Source organism: Taudactylus pleione, unplaced genomic scaffold (genome assembly GCF_031769625.1).
Source record: "Taudactylus pleione unplaced genomic scaffold, aTauple2 ptg000154l, whole genome shotgun sequence".
In the NCBI taxonomy this organism is placed as follows: Eukaryota; Metazoa; Chordata; class Amphibia; order Anura; family Myobatrachidae; genus Taudactylus; species Taudactylus pleione.
In genome coordinates this window covers 30,714,432-30,736,278 of record NW_028284556.1, presented here as the reverse complement: position 1 = coordinate 30,736,278, position 21,847 = coordinate 30,714,432, and the positions used below count along the sequence as shown (strand labels likewise).

The following is a 21,847-nucleotide window of genomic DNA, read 5'->3' as shown; positions in this document are numbered from 1 at the left end:
GACAGCGAGATACAGACTAATACAGACAGATATAAAATCAGAAAAATAATTGCAGTAAGTAGAGGAAACAAAGGAAAGAGGTCCCTGCTCATATGAGCTTACAATCTTTAGGGGATAAGGGTGGGTAGACAAAATGGAGAGATGGAGGCAGAGGAAAGCAGAGACAATGAGGAGGAAACGTGGTAAGCTAGAATAAAAAAAAATAGTTTCAATGGCATGTTTGAAGGCTGGGAAGCTGGATGGAAGTCTTATGGAGCATGGGAGGGCATTCCAAAGGTTAGTACCAGCCCAGGAAAATCCTACATATGACAGTGGGAAGGGATGATCGGCAATCATTAACAGAAGGAAAAAGCAGAGGCCAGGCTGACACCTAGACATGGACTTGAGGAATGGAGTAGAGTGAGATGTTGTCACCAGAGGGTGAAGCTGGGAGTAGCAGGTGGTACTCATTTGATTGATGCCATTGGATGATTATCTTCTCTGGCTTCCTAAAAATTATGCCCACAAATTCTGCTTTTTAGTTGAACAATGAAATGGCAATTAAGGAATAGGGCTGAGCAATGAGTCCACGAACAAAGTGAGTCATTACTCCATCTTTTCCTACTATATTCCATCAATTCTGATCAAATTGAGTAAAAATGTAAATGGTTGTGGCAAAACCTGACAAAGTAAAACAGAACTTATTAAACTCATAAACTTAAATAGCACCATGTTGTGGCATTAACTACTGTCTGTCAATGACAATTGTGACCAGTTTAAAATTTAGAAGAGCTGTCCTGGCAGTATGCAGGCAATACAGGGTGGTGTGTATAACAAAGTACATGCAATACTTGATACATCTCAACTTCAATCTGTTAGGGCACACCTCTCCTATATTCAGAAATTGGAACTTAGAGTGAGTGGCAGCATACCTTTAAAAAAGGTACTCCTAAATTTAGAGGGCATCATAGTAATTAAACCTAGTCAAAACTATTTAAATGATTTGCATAGCCAAGTTGTACACACAATTATGTTTATAATATGCTCATAAAATTTCTCACTTAAATCCAACTATAAGAACACAAGTGACAGAGAAAATGTTAATGTTAAGTTTAGAAGCTTAGAACAATGATAATGTGCAGTTGTGGGTGCTCTCCATGCATAACCCACATGAGTATTGTATAACTCACGAAGCAGGACAAAGCTGGCCAAGTATAATGGCATGCTTCCCATGCTGGTCAGCTCTGCCAATTGTCATCACACTGCAGTTTATGATGATCCTCCACAACACCGTGCCCATTCTATATTACTAAATGGTATAGTGGGGAAATGAACAGAAAGCCTAATTTCTAAGAAATATTAGTATTCAGTACTTTTAAAGACAGCAGGGGATCAGGCTATTGGGACTTAGGAAATCACGAGAAGTAGAATAAGCAGAAAATTAGGATTAAGGCAGAAGATGACTGAAGTTTAAGAATAAAATGCAAAGTAAAGACATGGAATTCTATGATTATGACAATAGTCAGGAAGCAATAGGCGATCTTTGTATATTATATCCCTTCTTGCTCTGGAGGCACCAATGTGGTGGGTATTAATGGGAATATGATCTATCAACTCATTGTAACCAATGAAAGCACCATGGTATTTTGTGTCTTAGACTTCCATGCTGTGTGTTTTCTCATACATGCATGGTGAGTCTCAGCTTTCATGATGCCCATAATATCATGCTTTCATGATTTCCTTAGTATCATCCTTCCATGTTGTCATTAATCTCATGCTATTCTGGTGTCTCTAGTATCATACTTCCATGATGTCCTTATTCGCAACATTCCATGATGACTCAATCTAATGCTTTTCTGATGTCCTAGTCTCATACTCCATGTTGTCTCTAGTATATTTAGTAGTTTACAACTATGAAAATGACAGTAACAATAGTCTGAGGTCACATGACCACCATACAGGAATTCAAATATTAACACTTTGGACTGAAACATATGAAGCTAAACGAATGGAAAAATGCTAAAAAATGTTGGATTAAAACAGAATATAATAAACATAGCATAAAACAAGCGGCTCAGAGGTAGTCGGAGCCTCAAAACACTGCATATTAAATGGGGAAACTGAAGTAATTACACAGTAGTATCTCAAATAATACACAAACCCTACATACAGTAAAACCCCTTACAATATAGCAGTAGTGAAGCAGGAACCCTCAGGCGTCATTCAGACCCACACAACATGAAACCAGTAGAATAGTGGGTACCACAGTAACGGATGTGAACTTAGGGACTGATTCAGAGCCGGATGCTCTGACCAGAGCGCTCGCTCTGAATCAGGGCCCTCCTACCTCAACTTGGAGCGGCCTTATGGACGCTCGCATAGCTGTGGGTCACCACCCACAGCTTATGCGAGCGTCCATGATGATGGTCGCGATGGTCAAGACCATCGCGACCATCGGGCTTGCGACGAGACCCTGTAGCAGGGGCGTGCTGTCAATCAACATCAACAGCAAGCCCCCTTTGGTGCAAGACCCGGAGCAATGGCTACCCCGTCGCTAGCCGGGTCTCTCGCATGCGCATTTGGCTACCATCGACCCGCTTGCGAGCGTCCTGCACTCGCGAGCGGGTCTGAATGAGACCCTTAGTTCTACAAAAACGATTAGTGCAATGCATCCATACCCCAGCACCTGACACCAGCCTGAGTCACTCTGATATCAACCCGTCCACATAAGTCATGTATAAAATATCATAGAAAAAAACTAAGAAAAAAACAATGTTTGAGGCACTCCTTTCTCTGGGGTATATATATAATGAATACAGTCCAAAATCTTAAAAATAGTCTCATGTTACCCTGTGCATCTTGGAGTGTGGGGGTTATGACTTCAGGAAGGTCTGCTACTGACCAAACTTTGATGTGAGAACGTTGAACGTTTGATTGAGGATCTTCAGAGAAGAAAGGACTTTGTGAGACTCTTTTTAAGATTGTGGACTGAGGGTCTCATTCAGACCCGCTCGCGAGCGCAGGACGTTCGCAAGCGGGTCGATGGTACCCAAATGCGCACAACGGAGGGATCTCCGTCGTGCGCATGTGCGAGACCCGAATAACGACGGCCAAGCCATCGTTATGGGTCTCGCACTAAAGGGGGCGTGCTGTCGATGGTGACTGACAGCACGCCCCCTTTAGTGGGCGTGCCGGGGGCGTGGTTGCCAGACGGAGGTGTTCCCGCCTACCGTCTGGGTCCGGCCCCACTGACATCACTAGTGATGTCAGAGGGAGTGATTTTGGCTCTCATAGAGCCAAAATCACTCCTGGGCTTGCGGCAGCGAGACCCTACCGCAGGGTCTCGTCGCAAGCCCGATGGTCACGATGGTCTTGACCATCGCGACCATCATCATGGATGCTCGCATAAGCTGTGGGCGGTCACCCACAGCTATGCGAGCGTCCAAGAGGCCGCTCCATTTTCAGGTAGGAGGGCCCTGATTTAGAGCGAGCACACTGGTCAGAGCGTCCGGCTCTGAATCAGGCCCTGTGGGTCTCATTCAGACCCGCTTGCGAGCGCAGGATGCTCGCAAGCGGGTCGATGGTACCCAAATGCGCATGCGCACGACAGAGGGAGCTCCGTCGTGCGCATGCGCAAGATCCGGATAGCGACAGCCAAGCTGTCGCTCCGGGTCTCGCACCAAAGGGGGCGTGCTGTCGATGGTGATTTGGTGGGCGTGCCGGGGGCGTGGCTGCCAGATGGAGGCGTTCCCATGGGAACGCCTACCGTCTGGGTCCGGCCCCACTGACATCACTAGTGATGTCAGTGGGAGTGATTTGGGCTCTGATAGAGCCAAAATCACTCCAGGGCCTCGTCGCAAGCCCGATGGTCGCGATGGTCTTGACCATCGCGACCATCATCCTGGACGCTCGCATAAGCTGTGGGTGGTAACCCACAGCTATGCGAGCGTCCAAAAGGCCGCTCCAAATTTAAATAGGACGGCCCTGATTCAGAGCGAGCGCTCTGGTCAGAGTGTCCGGCTCTGAATCAGGGCCTGTATTCATTATATATATACCGCAGAGAAAGGAGCACCTGAAACATTGTTTTTTTTTCTATGTTTATATGATATGTGGTGGGGACTACATCGTTTGTCAGGCAGCACTTTCAGTTTCTTGTAAGCGCAGGAGTATTTTTTCCATTATAGATGTATAAAATATCAGATCAACATACATGAATTAACAAAATATACACAAGCCATTATCTCCAAAACATGGATAACAGAATATAGCTATTAACAACCATCCCCCATTTCTTCCCACCCTATATGACCATTACTCCAATTTATGGCATAACTGGATCCACAACCCCCCCCCCCCCAAACTACGCTGCAATTAGTATAATGCATGGGAAACTATTATCATGTAAACAAAGGCGTGTATCTGGTCAAGGATCAAGGGGCAACAAGGGGCTCTCCTCCCCCTCCAAGAAATAGCCTAACCAAATAGAAAACCTAAACAATCAAAGATCAAGAAGGAAAACTAAAAGGATAACATAATGGATCAAACCCTGGAGGCAATTAAGTAGTAACAAATAAAATGAAAAAATTTGCATTTTTACTTTAGTATGTGACAGTATGAAAACAATCAAACAGAATTTAAAAGTATAAGAGCAGAGCAATGACCAACCATATTAAAGAAAATCAAGTAATGGCGACAAGTCAAATGCAATGAAACCAAACAGAATACAGGATAACAAGAGCTCTTATATCATTCAAGGGGGGGTCGTCCCCCACCGGGGATGTGAGCTGAGCAATGGCAAAGTCCAATGGGCATCTGCAGAGAGAGAGTAAAAGAGCACTACCCGCCAAACTCCAACGAGCAGCCAACCCGGTTGAGATGAACAGCAACATCAGGATCCACGTAAGAGATTTTTAGCCAGAAATATTCCCAGAGGTCCGGCAGACAGGGGAGGCTGCAGAGATATACGGCGGGCTCATGTAACAAAACATCTTTCAATGACGACAAAGTCTTCCTGGCACGCCACTCTCCTAGACTCTAAAAGGATCAGCAGTTCAATAACAGAAGCACTACAGTCCGCAATGGTGGAAACATAACTCTCAGCCTCAGCAATCCCAATATAGACAATTCAACATGCAGTTCCATCACCTGAGCCACCACCCTCCATCCCAAGTCAGTAATGGCCTGAAAGAGTTAAACCATGGTGAGCAAAGAAGGTACAGTTACAGCAGGAGAGAACCACAACAGTAGGAGTATATCAACATCCAAATAAAAGTCCAGAGGGTAACTTCACACAGGAGACCAGAACAAAAGGGAGCCAAGGCGACAGCTGAGAGAGGATCTTGTGTGGAAGCAAGTCAACAGAGCATCAGCAGGTCAGAATCAGCAGTAAAATTCCACAGGGTAGCCCTGAACATAAAGCAATATCCAGAGGGTAGCACTAAACAGGAGAATCTGTCTGCAGGTGAGGCAACAAGGTGGGTATATACAGAACCTTTTAGCTCCCAATAGGTCCAGGAGGCTCCAGCAAGACCATAATCATGAAAATACGGAGAGAAACAGTCACAGTAACAGCAGCAGGAACTACACAGGAACGGAGACTAGCTCTCAGGATAGCCACAGTGGTCAGGAGGCAATCAACAGCAACCTGCATTCAGCATGAGGAGCCACTGATTGCTGGAAAAAATTACAGCACCCAGCGGAGAAGCAGACAGTGAGAGGCAAGATGGCGGCACTGCATCTGCAACAGGAGTTGGCCCCAAGGCAGGACAACTTGACGGGAGAGGTACGAAGGATACCGGAGCCCAGCTAAAACAGACCCAAGACAGCAGGAGAGTATCCGCTTCAAGGAGGAGGTAACAGAAGTCCTACAGTGGCCGCTAGATATTTAGACAGGATATACAGGCTGGAGCACGTTGTAACATGTGTCTTGCTCCATGCCTATCCAGGCCACACACCTCCATGTCTCTAGTATCTTACATGTTGTCTCTAGTATCATACTTCCATGTTGTCCTTAATCTCATGCTTCCATGATGTCCTTTGTTTTTAGTATGCTGAATATTGGTTTATCCCACAAAATAGCACATATTATACCTTTATTATCACAGAAGCAAAATGGCAGTTTTACTCACATGCTTTGCCAACTCACTATCACAAATAATTATTATGTCCACTATAAATAGTTTATTTTCATAACAGCAACATATCATTTGTTACCCCCCTTTGATTACTATTAATACTAAATAAAGTGTTTGTATAACTACTGTTTATGGCTGTATACCTGTTGCTTTGTGAAAGACAAATCCTCGCAGGCTCCCTTAAATCTTCTAGGGAGAGTTTCAACTTCGTGGATGTCATCTAACGTGACTTCATGAGGAAGAACTTCAAAAATGGATGTCAAGTACATAACTATGGATTTCTTATCAGGCAATGGAACTGCCACATCTGTATTGGAAATACAACCAACAACACATTTTTAAAAGTCACCTTAAGTGTTTAACAGGAGAAAAGTGTTCTGCTTAAACTCATCACAGAGCCTGAAGACAATGGAATTGGTATGAAATACCGCTGGCCGCATGGGTGCCTAACCCTAAGTCCCCCCCGGGAGCCCTAAACCTAACCCTCCCCCCCCCGCGGCTGTCCGCTCGCGGCGCCCGGCATCACTACGATCGTGATGCCGGGCGCCGGTCTCCCGGCGTCGGGGAAATGCGGGCGTCTACATCTAGACGCCCGGCATTTCACCCTTGCCGGGATAAGACAGTCGGGAAGCCGGCTGCCGGTATATAGGCAGTCGGCTTCCCGATTGCCTCCCAAGACAATAGCTTGCAATGACATCTGATTAAAACCCTACATACAGATGTGTTAACCTGTATAAAACCCTTAAGTTGTTACCTAGAAGATTGCAAGTCAATCACACAATCCTATAATTAGTTTAGCTTCTGTATATTATTATCATTCTCATTCTACTGTAAAATGCCCAACTACCTCTGACCTCTTAAAAGCTGTGTCTACCTTTCAAAATAACTTGCTCCTAAGCAATGCCTCATTCATCCATTTTTGAGATGCAGTTGTCACTGGGAGCCATTACACTCTGCACTGCAATGATAAAATGTCTTCTAGAAGTCAAACCAAAGATACTATAGCAGAGACCTCACTTTGGCACAGATAGGTGGTACCACCCTCCTGCATCATTCAGAAGACATTATCACATTTGGAAACAATGCAGTAAACAACCGCAAGGAAATATAAAGGTAAACATCACTTTTAACACATAGTAACTGTAAGCAAAGAAAATATCATGCTCAGTGCATAATAAAATATATAGGAAATACAAACAAGTCAGTTGTTTTATTACTATCATTTAGTGCAGTTTGATACATGTGTATGCTCAAAGAATTAAACATCCTGACATATTCCATTTAAAGGTTTAATTTCTCCTATATTTTACCCTTATGTCTTTATCACTAAGGGTGCAGTAAAATGCATTAAGAAACTGACATGTTTGTCATGAGGCAAAAAAAATGTATTTTGCAAACTTTTATGCCGTAACTTTTTCTAAGAGAAACAATAAATCATAATGACATTTCTTGTGCGATATGCATCATTACAACAAGGATAAGCATACACATCGCTGATGTGAAAGGAAAGGTTACAACGGTAAATGAGGAAGATATAGTCAGGCAGAACTTGTAGGGAGATCCACTAACTTAAAATAGCAAACCTGTGAATGCCCAACTCTACGAATACTTCTTAATGGCTGGATAACAATGCAGTCATGGGCGTAACTACCATAGGTGTAAGGAGTGCAGCTGCTATGGGGGGGGGGGGGTCATTTTCCTTGTCAAAGTTATATTAAAAAAATTTAGCATTCAGTGGTACATAGGGGCCCTTACAAACATTTGCAGTGGAGCCCTCAAATACCTAGTTACGCCCTGACTGCAGTTATAGTGAATACTCCTTCATATCTGGATAACACTGCAAGCAGTCTGACCTCTAAAGTAAGGTAAATCTATAAATACTGATTTTTATGTTCTATGAAATAAATATCTTTTTGTGTGAGACATATTTGTACACAGCACAGCAGCCATGGGTGGCCATAAATGTCCTCTGCTCCCTCCTCTTCACTTCTAAGCAGTAATCTAATACCAATCACTCCCTACATTTAGCCATGCAAAGTAGGTACAAAGGAGGGGCGTGTTATGGAAGTGTCGCAGCCATAGAGGCCATGTCTCCCATAGGTGTAAAGGCTGATGATAGTGTGCTAGTGGTGTTTTGAACCACCAGTGGAGTTTCGCTGTCCACGGGCATTAAAAGTGGGCGTCTCTCCAGCGCTCGCAAGTACACAAGGAGAATGCTGAAACTAGCATCTGCATATTGCCGATGCAGTGGAATAAGGACATGATTCATAGTTGAATTCAATTACGTCTATAGACGGATCTTGCAAGTATATGTAAATTGAGCGTGCTTTGCAGCCTGCATATTCAATGAAAGGAGAATCAGTCGTACAGATCTCAGATGGATCCCAACTTGCGACTGAATAGGTGTAACTGGGTGACAGCGGCGCTCTTGCACATAGGATGAGTGTTCAGTGGATGTCTTGTGGGCGTGTAGATGGGATTGGGAGCTAATATTAGGTAAGTGTATGCAGAGATCCATCAGCCTTCAGATCTCTTGCTCCAAGGCTAGGGCTGCTGCAAATGAGTGCTGATGATGATGGCTACTTCCACCAGTGATTGGTTGGCGCAGTGCAGTCACATAGATGCGGCTCTGAATACAGTTAGAGATCTTTACTTATTTCTGAACACGGAGAGTAACCGCAATTGCGGATGTTTTAAATCATGCCCTAAGAGCCTACTCCAGTGCCTTCGAATTCAGGTGCATGTTCATGCAAATGAAATATTACACACATAATAAAACTAGAGTAAAGTAGCTCCAAAGGGGACTCACAAACATAAATAGCTTTGATGCCTGCTTGCCTTGGTTCATGAGATGTGAAGCAAAATAAAGACAATCTTAAATGGGTTGGACCACTACCAGCAGGAAAAAAGTCCATATCTCTTTCACACAGAAATTGTTAAAAATCCCCGCTTTTACCCGGCATTTGAGTGCCGGGTCTTTTTGCCGGTTCTAGCCTGACCCCCCCTTTCACACAGAAAGCAAATTTACCGGGTAAAGCTCTTTTACCTGGTAATTTGCTGATCAATACAGGTATTTTTTCTGTGTGAAAGGGTCAACCCGGGTCAAACTTGCCGTGTCTCCGACCCGCGTAAAAACCAGGGTTGAAGTCCTGGGAATTATGTCCCGGGTTGACCCTTTAACACAGAAAAATGAGCCATGTTGATCAGCATATTACCAGGTAAACGTGCTTTACCTGATAATTTCGTTTTCTGTGTGAAAAGAGTATTACTGATCCAGCCAAGAGACACTTTACAGACTTAAAACAGCAAAGTGTTTTGGCAAGAAGAGGGTGGCAGGTGACAGAAAGTCAGGGAAATGTGTCTCTTGAAGTCCCCCCCACGCACACACAATAGCTCTACTGTTTTTCTTTTATACTTATTCCTTCATATAAGTCAGGGTTTAATTTAACTAATGATAAATCTCATGTCAATGTGCTACTCTTTATCTTTTTTTCATAGATTAGTTAATATTACATACAGTGACATCCAGCAGAGGGCAATGTGTGTAAACTGAAGAAGACTCAAATAAAACAGACAGATCATGAAAGCAACACTTCAGCTAATTGGAAACATTAGTTTCATAATCTAAAACATAGAAACAAGCAAATATTTATGTAAGATTTCTTACTAATATATGAAAGTAATATGAAACCCTGCACATGGACTGGTGTTACTTCTGCAATAATGTTTAACCTCTTCAATACCTACATTGCACTCATAACAAAACATAGGACTGTTCTTATTTGGGCATGTTGCCCATACACTGTGGCTGCAGAGTCAATAACCAGCGATAATATATGTCAGACATTGGTTTTTGCTGTGTAGTTGCTCAAAGTCCTTTGTGAAATATAATTGTTCAGTGTTTACACCTGTATTCTTGCAATGGCCTATTATAGGGGTTTATAACTATTTTATCCCCCCAGACTCACATAATCCTTGCCTGTACAATAGTGTCATAAGCAGAAGAGACAAAACAATCACCTGTTTACTTTTGGAATTTTGACCTCTGCTTCAGCACCTGGCTGCACTTATTTATCTGCCTAACCTGACCCTGGCCTGTATCTAACTCCATGCAACTGCTGACTGCCCCTCACCCTTTGGAATATTTTTTTAGGATTTGTTTTAGGATTTAAGCTTGTCTTGTCTCTTAACATAAAAACACACAGTATCAGCCCAGTAGACTAAAGCGATATGTTTGGTCATTAGAAAGGCTGTAGTATATTGCATCCAATCTACAAATGCAATTTAATAATCAATAATACCACACACTAGAAACATATCCAGTAGTACTCTACTATTTTCATCTAATTTCAACCAGTTTAAGGCTTCATGATTTGACATAACAAAGTAGCACAGAATATGACTGTAAAGCATGGAATTGTAGGTTATTACGCTGTCTTATCTAGTACCTTGTCTGTTTGTCAGCAGCCTCCTGTTCAAACTCCCATGGGGTCTGTGACCTATAATTAGGCTTACCATACTATCCCTTTAAATTGGGACACTCATGAACTACACAGGTTCTGCGGCTGATTAAAGCCAGGTGAAATGCAGGCTTGAAGTCAGCCAGCCACAGAACCTGTGTAATTTATAAGTGTCCCGGTTTAAGGGGATAGTATGATAAACCTACCTATAATCCTTCTGCTGGGCTCCCCTGTGAATACCAGGACACTAGACCAAAGGAGACAGAGTCAATTATCCAGGGCAATTTCGATGCTGATCCTGACAAATTCAATCATTTAGTTCTATAGCAACCCAGTGCCCGATGAATGCTGTTCATGCTTCATAAATATGAAGTGTCCCAGTGATGCCACTAGCTTTTAGTATATGGATAGTATGCTTTCCCATGACTATACAGTACATACAGTATGCATTAAGGTGGCACCCACCAAGTGGTAGCTTTGCTGCTTATCTCTCAGTGTTGGAGCTATTGGAACACAGCATGAAGTAATGACAATCTTCAATGCCTGCTAGTTTACTTTCTAGTCTGACATTCTTTTCTACCTCTGTCACACTCTCGATAAAGCTAATGCAGCTGCATTCTACAGCATTACCACCACAAGGCAGATTTCCCAAAGGCCCTTCACTAGAGTATGTTCCTATAACACTCTCCTGAAGAAACAGTCTGGAGACTGGGCTAATGCAGTATAAAAGCTAAGAAGCTGCAATGGAAAACCATGCTTAGTTACAGAGTCAATAGGAAAAAGTTGCTGACACATTGCAATACAGGGTCTGATTCATAGTTGTATGCAATCCCGATAGTTCCACGTTTCGTATAACTACAATGATGGGAGGACTGTGCATGTGCAGAACAGGACCTGCATCGTTGCAACAGTGCCCCCTAAGCCACAGCTTGATTGACATGCTGCAGCCATTCGGGGGCGGGTAGGGTCGGCCCACAGGGTCATATTACAAAATGGGGATATATCGCCCCCTTTTTGTAGACATGCTGAGGCCACGGTCTGCGCCTTCCAATGCAGATTTACAGGCCCCGGCAGAGGAATTCCGCCACCCATTCTGAGTAATCTTAGGCTTACTCAGATGGCCAATGGCTGCGACCATCGCGGCCGGTGATCCCATGCTGCATCCTCGGACTCAGCACTCGGATCTGCAATGCCAAAAGGATGCGTTTTTTTCATGAGACGCCTCCTGCAGCATTACCATATATTCGCATCGCTGCTGTGTCCAAACAATAATATCAGCGTACAACTCTGGATCACACACAGTACTAAAATACTCGGAATGTAAAAAATGGTGACGTTACCTTCTGGGTCAAGCAGTTTTTCAATTCCCAAATGTTTTTTTGCAATGAGGAAAGCATGATCGAGCCTCTCAAGTGGGGAGAGTTTAGTAACTTCTTCCCAGCTAAACAGATCTGGTCTGAAATGAAACAGATCCAGAATATGTTCCATTAATCACAGAGAGGAAGAGAACAGATTGCTGGTTAAAAATAATAGTTATTTAACTCACTGTACTTAAAGTTATTTACACCACATGGAACTGAGAGAATAAGCTTTTTACTATTAATGGCAGCTGTTCGTTTCCTGGCAGTACATTTTACATACAATTCTAAATTTGGAACGGATGGATTACTATAGAAAATTTGCTATACAGTTGTAAATTGTCAGCTCTGGAGCAATATGACTGTTTTTAGTTCACTTGGTACTGTAAACAATAGACAGGTAACTACTGTACTTATATGTCAGCTGAGCAAATGCCTATGACGGTAATACATGTTTCTGGCGTCAACTACTTACGATTTGCATCTAATAAATAAATAATAAACAAACATGCATATTGCGAGGCATCTCTAAGGTAAATTGCATTTTCTTTCTTATTACTATAACAACATTAAACGTAATTTAGGTTTTATTGGAACATAGATGACACTACAATAGATATTTTCATTACTAAATAGCATTTTTTTTATAACTGATTAGACAAAAGGATACTTTCTATTACATATGTTTGCATCAAAATGCAGCTGTACAGCACCTGCCTCATAATGCTGCACCTGCTGAAATTAAAAAATGTCAGGGATACTGCAGATCATGACTTATAAGACAGGGATAAGACTTATCATGACTTATAAGACAATTGGGATAACAAGGGTGAATTCTTAGGGGTAAATTTACTAAAGGTCGATTTTAAATCGATGTAAATTAATGTTGTGTTTCTGGGGCAAAATGACATTAACAGACAATTTTTGATTTAGTGTTTTAAGTGTTCGTAAATGTGTGATTTAGCCCCAGAAACGCAACATCGATTTAGATCGCTTTGAAATCGAATTAAATCAATTGAAATTGACCTTTAAGGGGTCAATCCAATTACTTGCGATGTACTTGCGACAACGGGCGCACTTGATGGCAGCCCGGATTCGCTTAAAAGTGCTCACAGCCCCATAGGACTCAAAGCAAAATTTAAGTGAATTCGGGCTCGGAGCAGGCCGAGAAGGGTGCGAGGTGCGGTGCCGTTGCCGGAGTTTTAACATCATTGCAACAGAAACTCACAATCTTCGCATGAAATAGGATTGATGCCTTAGTGCGAACCAGCTGGTTTTGTACGCAACCACAAGAAATACAATGCGAGTTGAAACAGAAAATGGTCTCTCACTTCTCAAAGTTAATCCACAAGGGCACTCAGTGGGTTACAATTTCCATGATACACTTACTTTGCCAGCTTTCCTAGCCAACTTAGAAAAGGGAAAGACACTGCAATTTGTCATTTTAATACAACTAATACAACAAACTAATCTGTAATTAATATGTATAAAGTAATTAGTTCCATGCTACACCTCTGGTTATACAAAGCTTTATATGGCTATATATATTAATGCAGAAAGAGTAAATGGGGGAGCAATACATGAGAAATCAAAAAAGCTTTATTTAATAAGCACAGGAAGTATAACAGGACAAAGGGGGCGGGGCATAACCCGGCATATGAAGGGTCCATTTACTAGTATACACAAAATGCCAGGATGATCATTTTGCTTTCACCAATGTTAGCCGCACTTTTGGAGGAAATGGGATATGTGGTATAGAGTAAGGGACAACAATGTGACTGAATTACAGCGAGAGAGGTGATAAAAATATAACCTTTAAAAGTGTTACCTACTTGTGCCTATGCAGAAGAGCATTGAAAGCAAGGCCATCTGTCCAACTGGTAGTGAAATTTAGCACATTGACTTGGTTATATGGTCTCGTTGACTGCCTGACCCAGCTCAAAAGGATCTTGTCACTGTTCGTCTGCTGTAAGTCAGACATAATTGCCTTCATGACATCTTTCACCTGGCAAATGGACAGTAAATGTGGTTAGAAAGAACAATATTGGAACAACTACCTGCTGTCTATTGGTACTTCAAAGTGTGGACTTCTACTGAATCGTTAAAATAAATGAATTGCCAGAATTAAAAAAGAAAAAAAAAATATTTGAAGTTTCTTATTTAGAACATTATACGGACACTCTTTGATTTCTCCTATAGGTCAGCCTGCTGTTTATACGATGGCTGAACTTTAACAGGAGGCAGATCTATCTATGATGAACTCCTCATTTATTTTTTACTATTCTGTCCTCATCCACAACCTCTTTTTGCAGCACGCTTTGAAATTTAGTGTGACTTCTGTACCTGATTGAAAGAGGTTATAATGAGATATTTTAACATGTTCCCACTGCTTCCTTTAAAGTGTAAAGGCTTTTAAGTTGCAGACTATACAATAAAAGGTTGTGCTTTTGTTCTGAGATGTCAGACGACATTTAGAAATATTATATCTCCATTATACCTCTTAGATGAAATAGCTTGACTCAAGGAGTACATGTCACAGTGAGACCAACAGATGGAAATAAGATAACTACCTAGTGACAAAATTATTAAGAAGAAAAGTTTGGTTCAGAAGTAAAGAGATGAAGAGACAAGTACATAAAATACATCTGGGAAAAGGCTGTAATCTGCTATGTCCAGAAACAAGATAGCAAACAATCAGATCCACTTGTACACAATTAAAGAGGAAAGTCAAGTTTAAGATAAGAGCACAAACGCTTTACGTTGCGGATTGCTGGGGCACATTGGGTCCCACATATTCATCTCTACTTATATGAAACTTAGAATATAAAGCAATAATCAGAAATTATGCAATACAACAATAATACAAAAAGCTGAACAAATCCAGGTGCTGGTCTGTACATGACTGCTCAAGATCATTTCTATTCTGTTGTGTCCATGGTCATTTCAATACAAGCGACCATGAGAAAGCTAGATGTAAAAAGTCATCTAAATCCAACCACTTGGGGCCAATTCAATTACTGCAAAGTTCCGTAGTCAAAGACGAATTTAGGGCCACATGGGCCTGGTGCTGAAAATGTGCAAGGGCCTATTGTGAGAAGTGGAGTAGCTATGACCTTTTTGATTTTTCCACATAAACCTAACACCAGAATCTTTTAATTAACCTCATGGCTAATTAAGCCACTCCCACATAGTTCAAATTAAATGTACCTCATAATTTCCAGTTTCCTTGTATAAATGTGACAAATGCTAACAAAATATAACAAATGTCAAGTCCAAAATACATAAAATCGATATTGTCAAAGAATGACCACACTTAACACATTAAACAGTTATCCCTTTATAAGATTAGCCTTACTAACTGGTACAAAGATATGGGTACAATTAATTTGCATAAGATAACAATGAAAATATGTGCAAAGTACATAAAAACAAGAGCGTTCAATTTTTCACTCACTCAAAATTACTTTAGCACTGCAATTAAATCCTTGGTGATGTGCGCAAATGCTATAACTCTGGATGTATAGCAACCAATCAGCTATTTCCTTTCATTGTCAAACTTGCCTGATACAGACAAAAGCCAATATCTGATTGGTTGCTACTGTACATTTGCAGCTTTGAGCAATGTTAGTACATAAATGTCACAGATTAGTTCATATGCTTAAATTAATCGTACTAATTGGTTATATTAGCTGAAATTTCCTTTTAAGCATTCCAGAAGTGAGGGAATACATTTGGAAATGCCAAAATTGAGTCTTTGCTGCTTAACTTTGAGTGCGATTCAAGTATTGGGTCAGGCAGCAACATTGCTAGTCTTTCCTATTAATAAAAATAATTCTGTCAAAGGTGAGTTGTGTGTACCTGCCAATGGAGGATAATGCTCCATATCAAGCCAAGGGTAAGCTTGTGATTTCCATCAACAATATCTGTGCCACCTATGTTCACCAACTCCACCTGAAAAATGTACACATGTATGTTAATATAAGTAAAATGTATAGTACAATATGACTTATGAAGTAGTGAACCTTTAGTAATAAAAACATGGCAATGAAAACATTTTGGAATAAAGACAAATAAAAGATTAAACTAAAGATGCAAAAATCATCACAACACATGCAACAATATGTATTAAAAGGATGTAGTCAGTATCCTGGTGGTCGGAATGCCAGAGCTCAGACCACTGGTGCCGGAATCCCGACAGCAGTCGGAATCCCAGTGCCAGCATCCCAATGGTAAGTATTAGAGTAAGGGGAAGGGTTAGGTTTAGGGTTATGCACTAGGTGGAAGGTTAGGGTTAGGCTGCAGGAGGGTGGGGGGATATGGTTAGGTTGCACGGTAGGGAGGGTTAGGGTTAGGTTGCAGGGGGGGGTAGGGTTAGGCTGAAAGAAAGGTGGGTTAGGGTTAGCGGGAGGATAAGGGGTTAGGCTACTTATCTTCAGTAGTCAGAATTCTGACTGTCTGGATGCCGCTGTCGGTATTCTGACCACCAACATCCTGACTGCCAGGATCCTGTACCCAACCCATATTAAATGCTCTACATAAGCATGTAGGCACAAATAATGCTAATAAACATTTTTTAATGGTTTTCTTTAACCTGTGCTTTCAACATTTTAATAAGGATAAAAAAAACAACATAATTATTTCAAAATAGATGCTCTTAATAACAGAAACAGTCATGATTAAACCTCAAACTAGATACAACTGTCAAAACTTACGTTATTTTGATGCAAAATTTGGAGTACTCTATTGACGTTATGTAAAGCATGAACTCTTGTAGATCCACGTTCCTTGGGCTGAAAAATTAATAATAATTTTTTTTCAGAAAATGTGCATGCCCCCCATCCAAAATCCGCCAAAAGACTCCCCACAATCCTCATGAAACACTTTGATTATAGTAAGGATACTTTGAACTCCACTTCACAAACCAGAAAATCGCAAGCATTTTACCTTTATTGGACACTTGTGATTGGCTGACAGCTAAGCAGTCTATTCTAAATGGCAAACGTGGATACATATTTCTGATTGACTAGCTGGTGAGGGTGAGTTGTAATTACACGGATCCCACTCTTGTCAGTCCCTAAAAAACTGGGGGAACACAAAGAGGTTTAAAGCTTTTCATCAAGGTGCTTGGTGCATCTGAGAGGGCTTGGTATAATGTTGTTTTGTACCTGCCAACACCAGTATGGGTCTGATTTTCAACGCACACAGTTGGTATCCCTATTATTGTGAAAACAAGCCCAGATGGTTTTGCACAAGGGCCATTTGAGGATTTGGGAAATGCTGTCCAGTTATTATTTGTTACAATAATTATTATTATTTTCTAGACCATCCACTATTCTGTCTCAATAAAAGCATGGGATGACACCCAATCTCAGCCTGCTCTGAGCTGATGCAGTGATAATATACCTTCACCACCTTATTATATTACAATAATCTCACTCTACAAAATGACATTACTTTTCTATACTGCTCTACACAACGAGGAGTACATGTTCCCCCACCACGTACTTAACTACCATCACTTTGTCCAAATCCTATATGCTGTTTTAAGTCTAGACAACCCTGCACCAAGTGAGGAGCACAGCTGCATTTATGCTGCTGTTTTGCACTTCACAAATGACCTTCAGAGACTTCCTGATTTTATTACATTTCAACCTGCAAATTACTTTCCTGAGACGTCAATCAGAAGGGTGGTACCAAACTGCTTTTGCAACTGCACACTTTCAGATATAGCTTACATCCTCATGTATTTCCAATTTTTGTAGTTTGAAACCTTTAGGGACATTTTATTTACATCTAAAACACTTTCATATGCTCAGAATACAATGCAAAATGCTGGGCCAAATATTTAGATGCAATCAGCCAAGATCCTCATCATACTGCAGACAGCATTTAGTAAAAAAAAAAAAAAAAACTTAAGAGGATGGGGGGCAGGAAATGTCTTTTATGTCATTTGGAGTGCACAGGTATGATAAGGAAATTGTGAGATTAAAGCTAACTAGTATTAATCAATTATTTATACAAAGACTCAAAATGTGCTTCTTATGACAAAAGGACTTAGTTTATTACACTGGGGATATTAAGTTGTTAACCTTGTGTGCACAAGAGGTGTCCTCAATACATTGACTAGTACAGGGTATGGATGTATTACATTCACTAGTACAGGGTAGGGAGGTATAAGGTAAGGCTGACTAGGCACGCTCATAGTTAGCTGAGGTTTGTTTTGAGATGAGATGATGAAGGGGGGGGACAGTGGACCAATAGCGCACTAGAGTCAGGGTGGTTACATCTCCATGAGAGGACACATGACCACCGACATCACAGCTGCTCTCACTGCCGCTACCTGGAGGAAGTTCTCTCTCCTCCAGACCCCATCACACACAGGGACAGGAGATTCCGCAGGACTTGTGGGGATTCCGGCAGCCCACTAGAGAACCACCACCGCGTACAGAGCAAGGATAGCCCAGCATAGGAGTGGAGCCAACTAGATTGAAGATCCGGAGTGCACACACCAGAACGGATGCTGCAGCCTACTGGTAAGTATCATAAACACATGGCTTGGTAAAAAAAAAATCAATTTATTAAAAACATATATAAAATCATGAACAATAAGTATAGGTAGTATAGTGTGCAAATGAGATATAGCAGCTTGTGGGACTTGCCCCACAACACTAATATGAGTCACTGAGTCCAGCAGCAATAGTGAAAACCCGGTTATATTTCCCAGTAAAATAGAGTTCAACATTACCAAGTAGGCACTGAAGCAAGAAATCCTTGCATTTGATGTAGTCCTTTAACTTGGATTAGTCTTTTGAAGAAAACTTGACTCCAAATTCCTGGTCCGGGAAGCTGTATTAATAGTCCTCCAAGTGCTCTGGTATGTGGGGGGTCCGAGTTTCTGTGCGGTAGTTGCCAGCACCTTCGTCAGGAGCAAATTAATCATTTGCTCCTAACGATGGTGCGGGCAACTTCTCCACAGAAACGCATTGAGCTTTGCCTAATCGGACCCCCCACATACCAGAGCAGTTGGAGGACTATTAATACAGCTTCCCGAACCAGGAATTTGGAGTCAAGTTTTCTTCAAAAGACTAATCCAAGTTAAAGGACTGCATCAAATGCAAGGATTTCTTGCTTCAGTGCCTACTTGGTAACGTTGAACTCTATTTTACTGGGAAATATAAACGGGTTTTCACTATTGCTGCTGGACTCAGTGACTCATATTAGTGTTGTGGGGCAAGTCCCGTAAGCTGCTATATCTCATTTGCACACTATACTACCTATACTGATTGTTCATGATTTTATATATGTTTTTAATAAATAGTTTTTTTTTAAAAGCCATGTGTTTATGATACGTAACTATAAAGTATTACGAAAGTTCCACAAGTGCTGTTTCTTGTTGTGGTTATATATGATATATTTGAGGAGTTTAACACTCTCCTCTTACAGCTGCTGATTGATAAGCGCAATTCACATTTTTCTGTCTAGCCTACTGGTAAGTGCATAGTGCGGGGACGCCACCATGACACACACACAAGGACATCCAAAACCCTGACGACAACCTTCAGGGTGAGGGAGATATACGGGAAGAGGCCCCCCCAGTAAGGGTCGTCTTATGCATCCCATTCCCAGTATGTGACTGCACTATCAGTAAACACTACACTGCAGACACGCCACAGGGAGATACCACCACTATTTGGAATATAGACAGTAGAACACCCTAAAGGAGCCAGCTTATCTCGCCAACAACCTCTGTATTATAAATCAAACGACTCCCCCAGAATTTTAGCAGAAAGGTTGAACATCTCTTTGAAGTATAGGACAATGGCTCCAAATGTGAAGCGGGTCACCTGGGCCGTTGGAACAGCTCCAGTATAGATTAGGCACACCAATCGCCATCTTAGAAACGGAACAGCAACTTGTATTGGGTCTCTACAATGCAAACATTGGAACAGGCATGGGATAATTGGAATATTTATTCCCATTTGTCTTCACTCAATTCCTCACCAATCTCATGGTCCCAAATTTTAGTGAAATAAGGGATGGTTAAGCTAGTATCTACCGACAGGAGAATATAGGTCAAAGAAATGGCATGTGTCGGAGTGGCAGAACTGGCACATAATTGTTCAAAAGGTGTAGGAGCCAAAAACATGGCCCTGGGAGGACCGAGAGATTGTAGGAAATGGTGAACCTGTAAATAGCGCCAATTCTCTCCCGGTGGTAAGTTCCACTTATCACATAGATCATTGAAGGAGACAATTTTGCCCTCACTCGCCAGCTGTTCAACACGGAAAAGCCCCACATCATACCATGATTTAAAAGCTCCAATGTCAGTGCCAGGAAGGAATTGGTCATTAAATAGAACCGATATATAGGAGGAAGCTAATGAGGATAATGAGGGGTACTTTCTTAGGGTTTTCCAACAAAGGTGGACCCTATATCAAGATGGGAGATATTATGGAGGGCGGGGAGCCATGGAGTAATATAAATGGGGACAGTTAATGCTTGGTTCTCAATCTGCATCCATTGTTTGGATGTGTCTGCACTAGACCATTCTAAAACTCTATTAAGAAGACAGGCCTGATAGTATCCCTGAATATTAGGGAGACACCATCCTCCTCTATCTTTTTGCCTAAATGTCAGGTCTAGCCTCAAGCAGGGCCTACCACCTCCCCTCACAGTCTCTCTGAGCGCTCGCAAGCGGGTCGATGTTAGCCCAGTGCGCATGAAGGAGCCGGCTCTGTCATGCGCATGCGCGAGACCCGGATAGCGACGGCCAAGCCGTCGCTCCGAGTCTCGCTACAAAGGGGGCGTGCTGTCGATGGGGTGGCCATGCCGGGGGCGTGGCTGCCCAGACGGAGGCATTCCCATGGGAACACCTACCGTCTGGAGCCGGCCCCACTGACATCACAAGTGATGTCAGTGGGAGAGCTTCCGGCTCTGATAGAGCCGAAAGCACTCCAGGGCTTGCGGCCACGAGACCCTACCACAAGGGTCTCGTCGCAAGCCCAATGGTCGCGATGGTCTTGACCATGGCGACCATCTTTTTGGCCACTCGCTATAGCTGTGGGTGGTCACCCACAGCTATGCGATCGGCCAGGAGGCCGCTCTTAAAAAAGATAAGAACGGCCCTGATTCAGAGCAAGCGCTCTGTCAGAGCGTGTGGCTCTGAATCAGGGCCACAATGTCCAGGCAAAGTCTGCGGTAGATATAGAATCATAGAAAGGGAAATAATTTCAAGAATACTCAACCTTCCTATTTCTACATTTTTAAAAATAACAAATGGCAGCCAACATGTACAAGCACTAATCAGGATTACAAAAGAGAAAAGAAAAGGAAGAACAACTGTGCTGAGAGAAAAGAGGTCAGCAGACTTTATTTCAACTGGGTATTGGTGAATACTGAAAGTGTAAATGATGACATAAGCTCTGCTTCGTAAATGTCTGCTGTGAATTTGACATGGAGAAGGACACTGATCTTAAAGACAAATGCTCTTTGCATGAAGACAAAGTTGTTCATGAACCATAACCAATGTTCGAAATCGAAAGACTCAAGCAACTTGACACAAGACTGCCTAGTCAGGAAAATGCACACTGGTGGATCCACTTTGTGACTCTACCATGGAATGTGATCTTGGGTAGTAGCCAACTGTAACCGAGGATATGCGGAATTACTGGTCTAGGAAAGGGAGTGCCGCAATGAAAATGTTACCATCATAAACTCAATTCAAGTGGATGGAAGGCAAAAGAGATATTTTTGCAATTTCATGTTTTACTGTTGCCTGCCAAATGGAGAGATGAAGAATAGAAACTGGCTGTGCTATTCACCAAACAAAGGTAAGGCATTTTGTTTTCAGTGTAAACTATTTTCATCAGATGATAATGCCTTTGCAGCAAATGGTTATTCTGATTTTAAAAATGCA

At 41.9% G+C, this 21,847-nt stretch overlaps 1 protein-coding gene across 1 annotated transcript in view; it reads right to left on the bottom strand.

The window, feature by feature from the left end:
• The window catches only part of UTRN (utrophin), a 764,396-nt gene that overhangs the window by 631,242 nt on the left and 111,307 nt on the right, over nt 1–21,847 (bottom strand). Inside the window, exons 5-9 of the mRNA XM_088474412.1 lie at nt 16,644–16,721; nt 15,790–15,882; nt 13,764–13,936; nt 11,914–12,029; nt 6,257–6,420 (exon numbers count right to left, since the gene is read on the bottom strand). Of these exons, the coding sequence (XP_088330538.1) occupies nt 6,257–6,420; nt 11,914–12,029; nt 13,764–13,936; nt 15,790–15,882; nt 16,644–16,721 (624 nt within the window). The remainder of the gene's footprint in view (nt 1–6,256; nt 6,421–11,913; nt 12,030–13,763; nt 13,937–15,789; nt 15,883–16,643; nt 16,722–21,847) is intronic.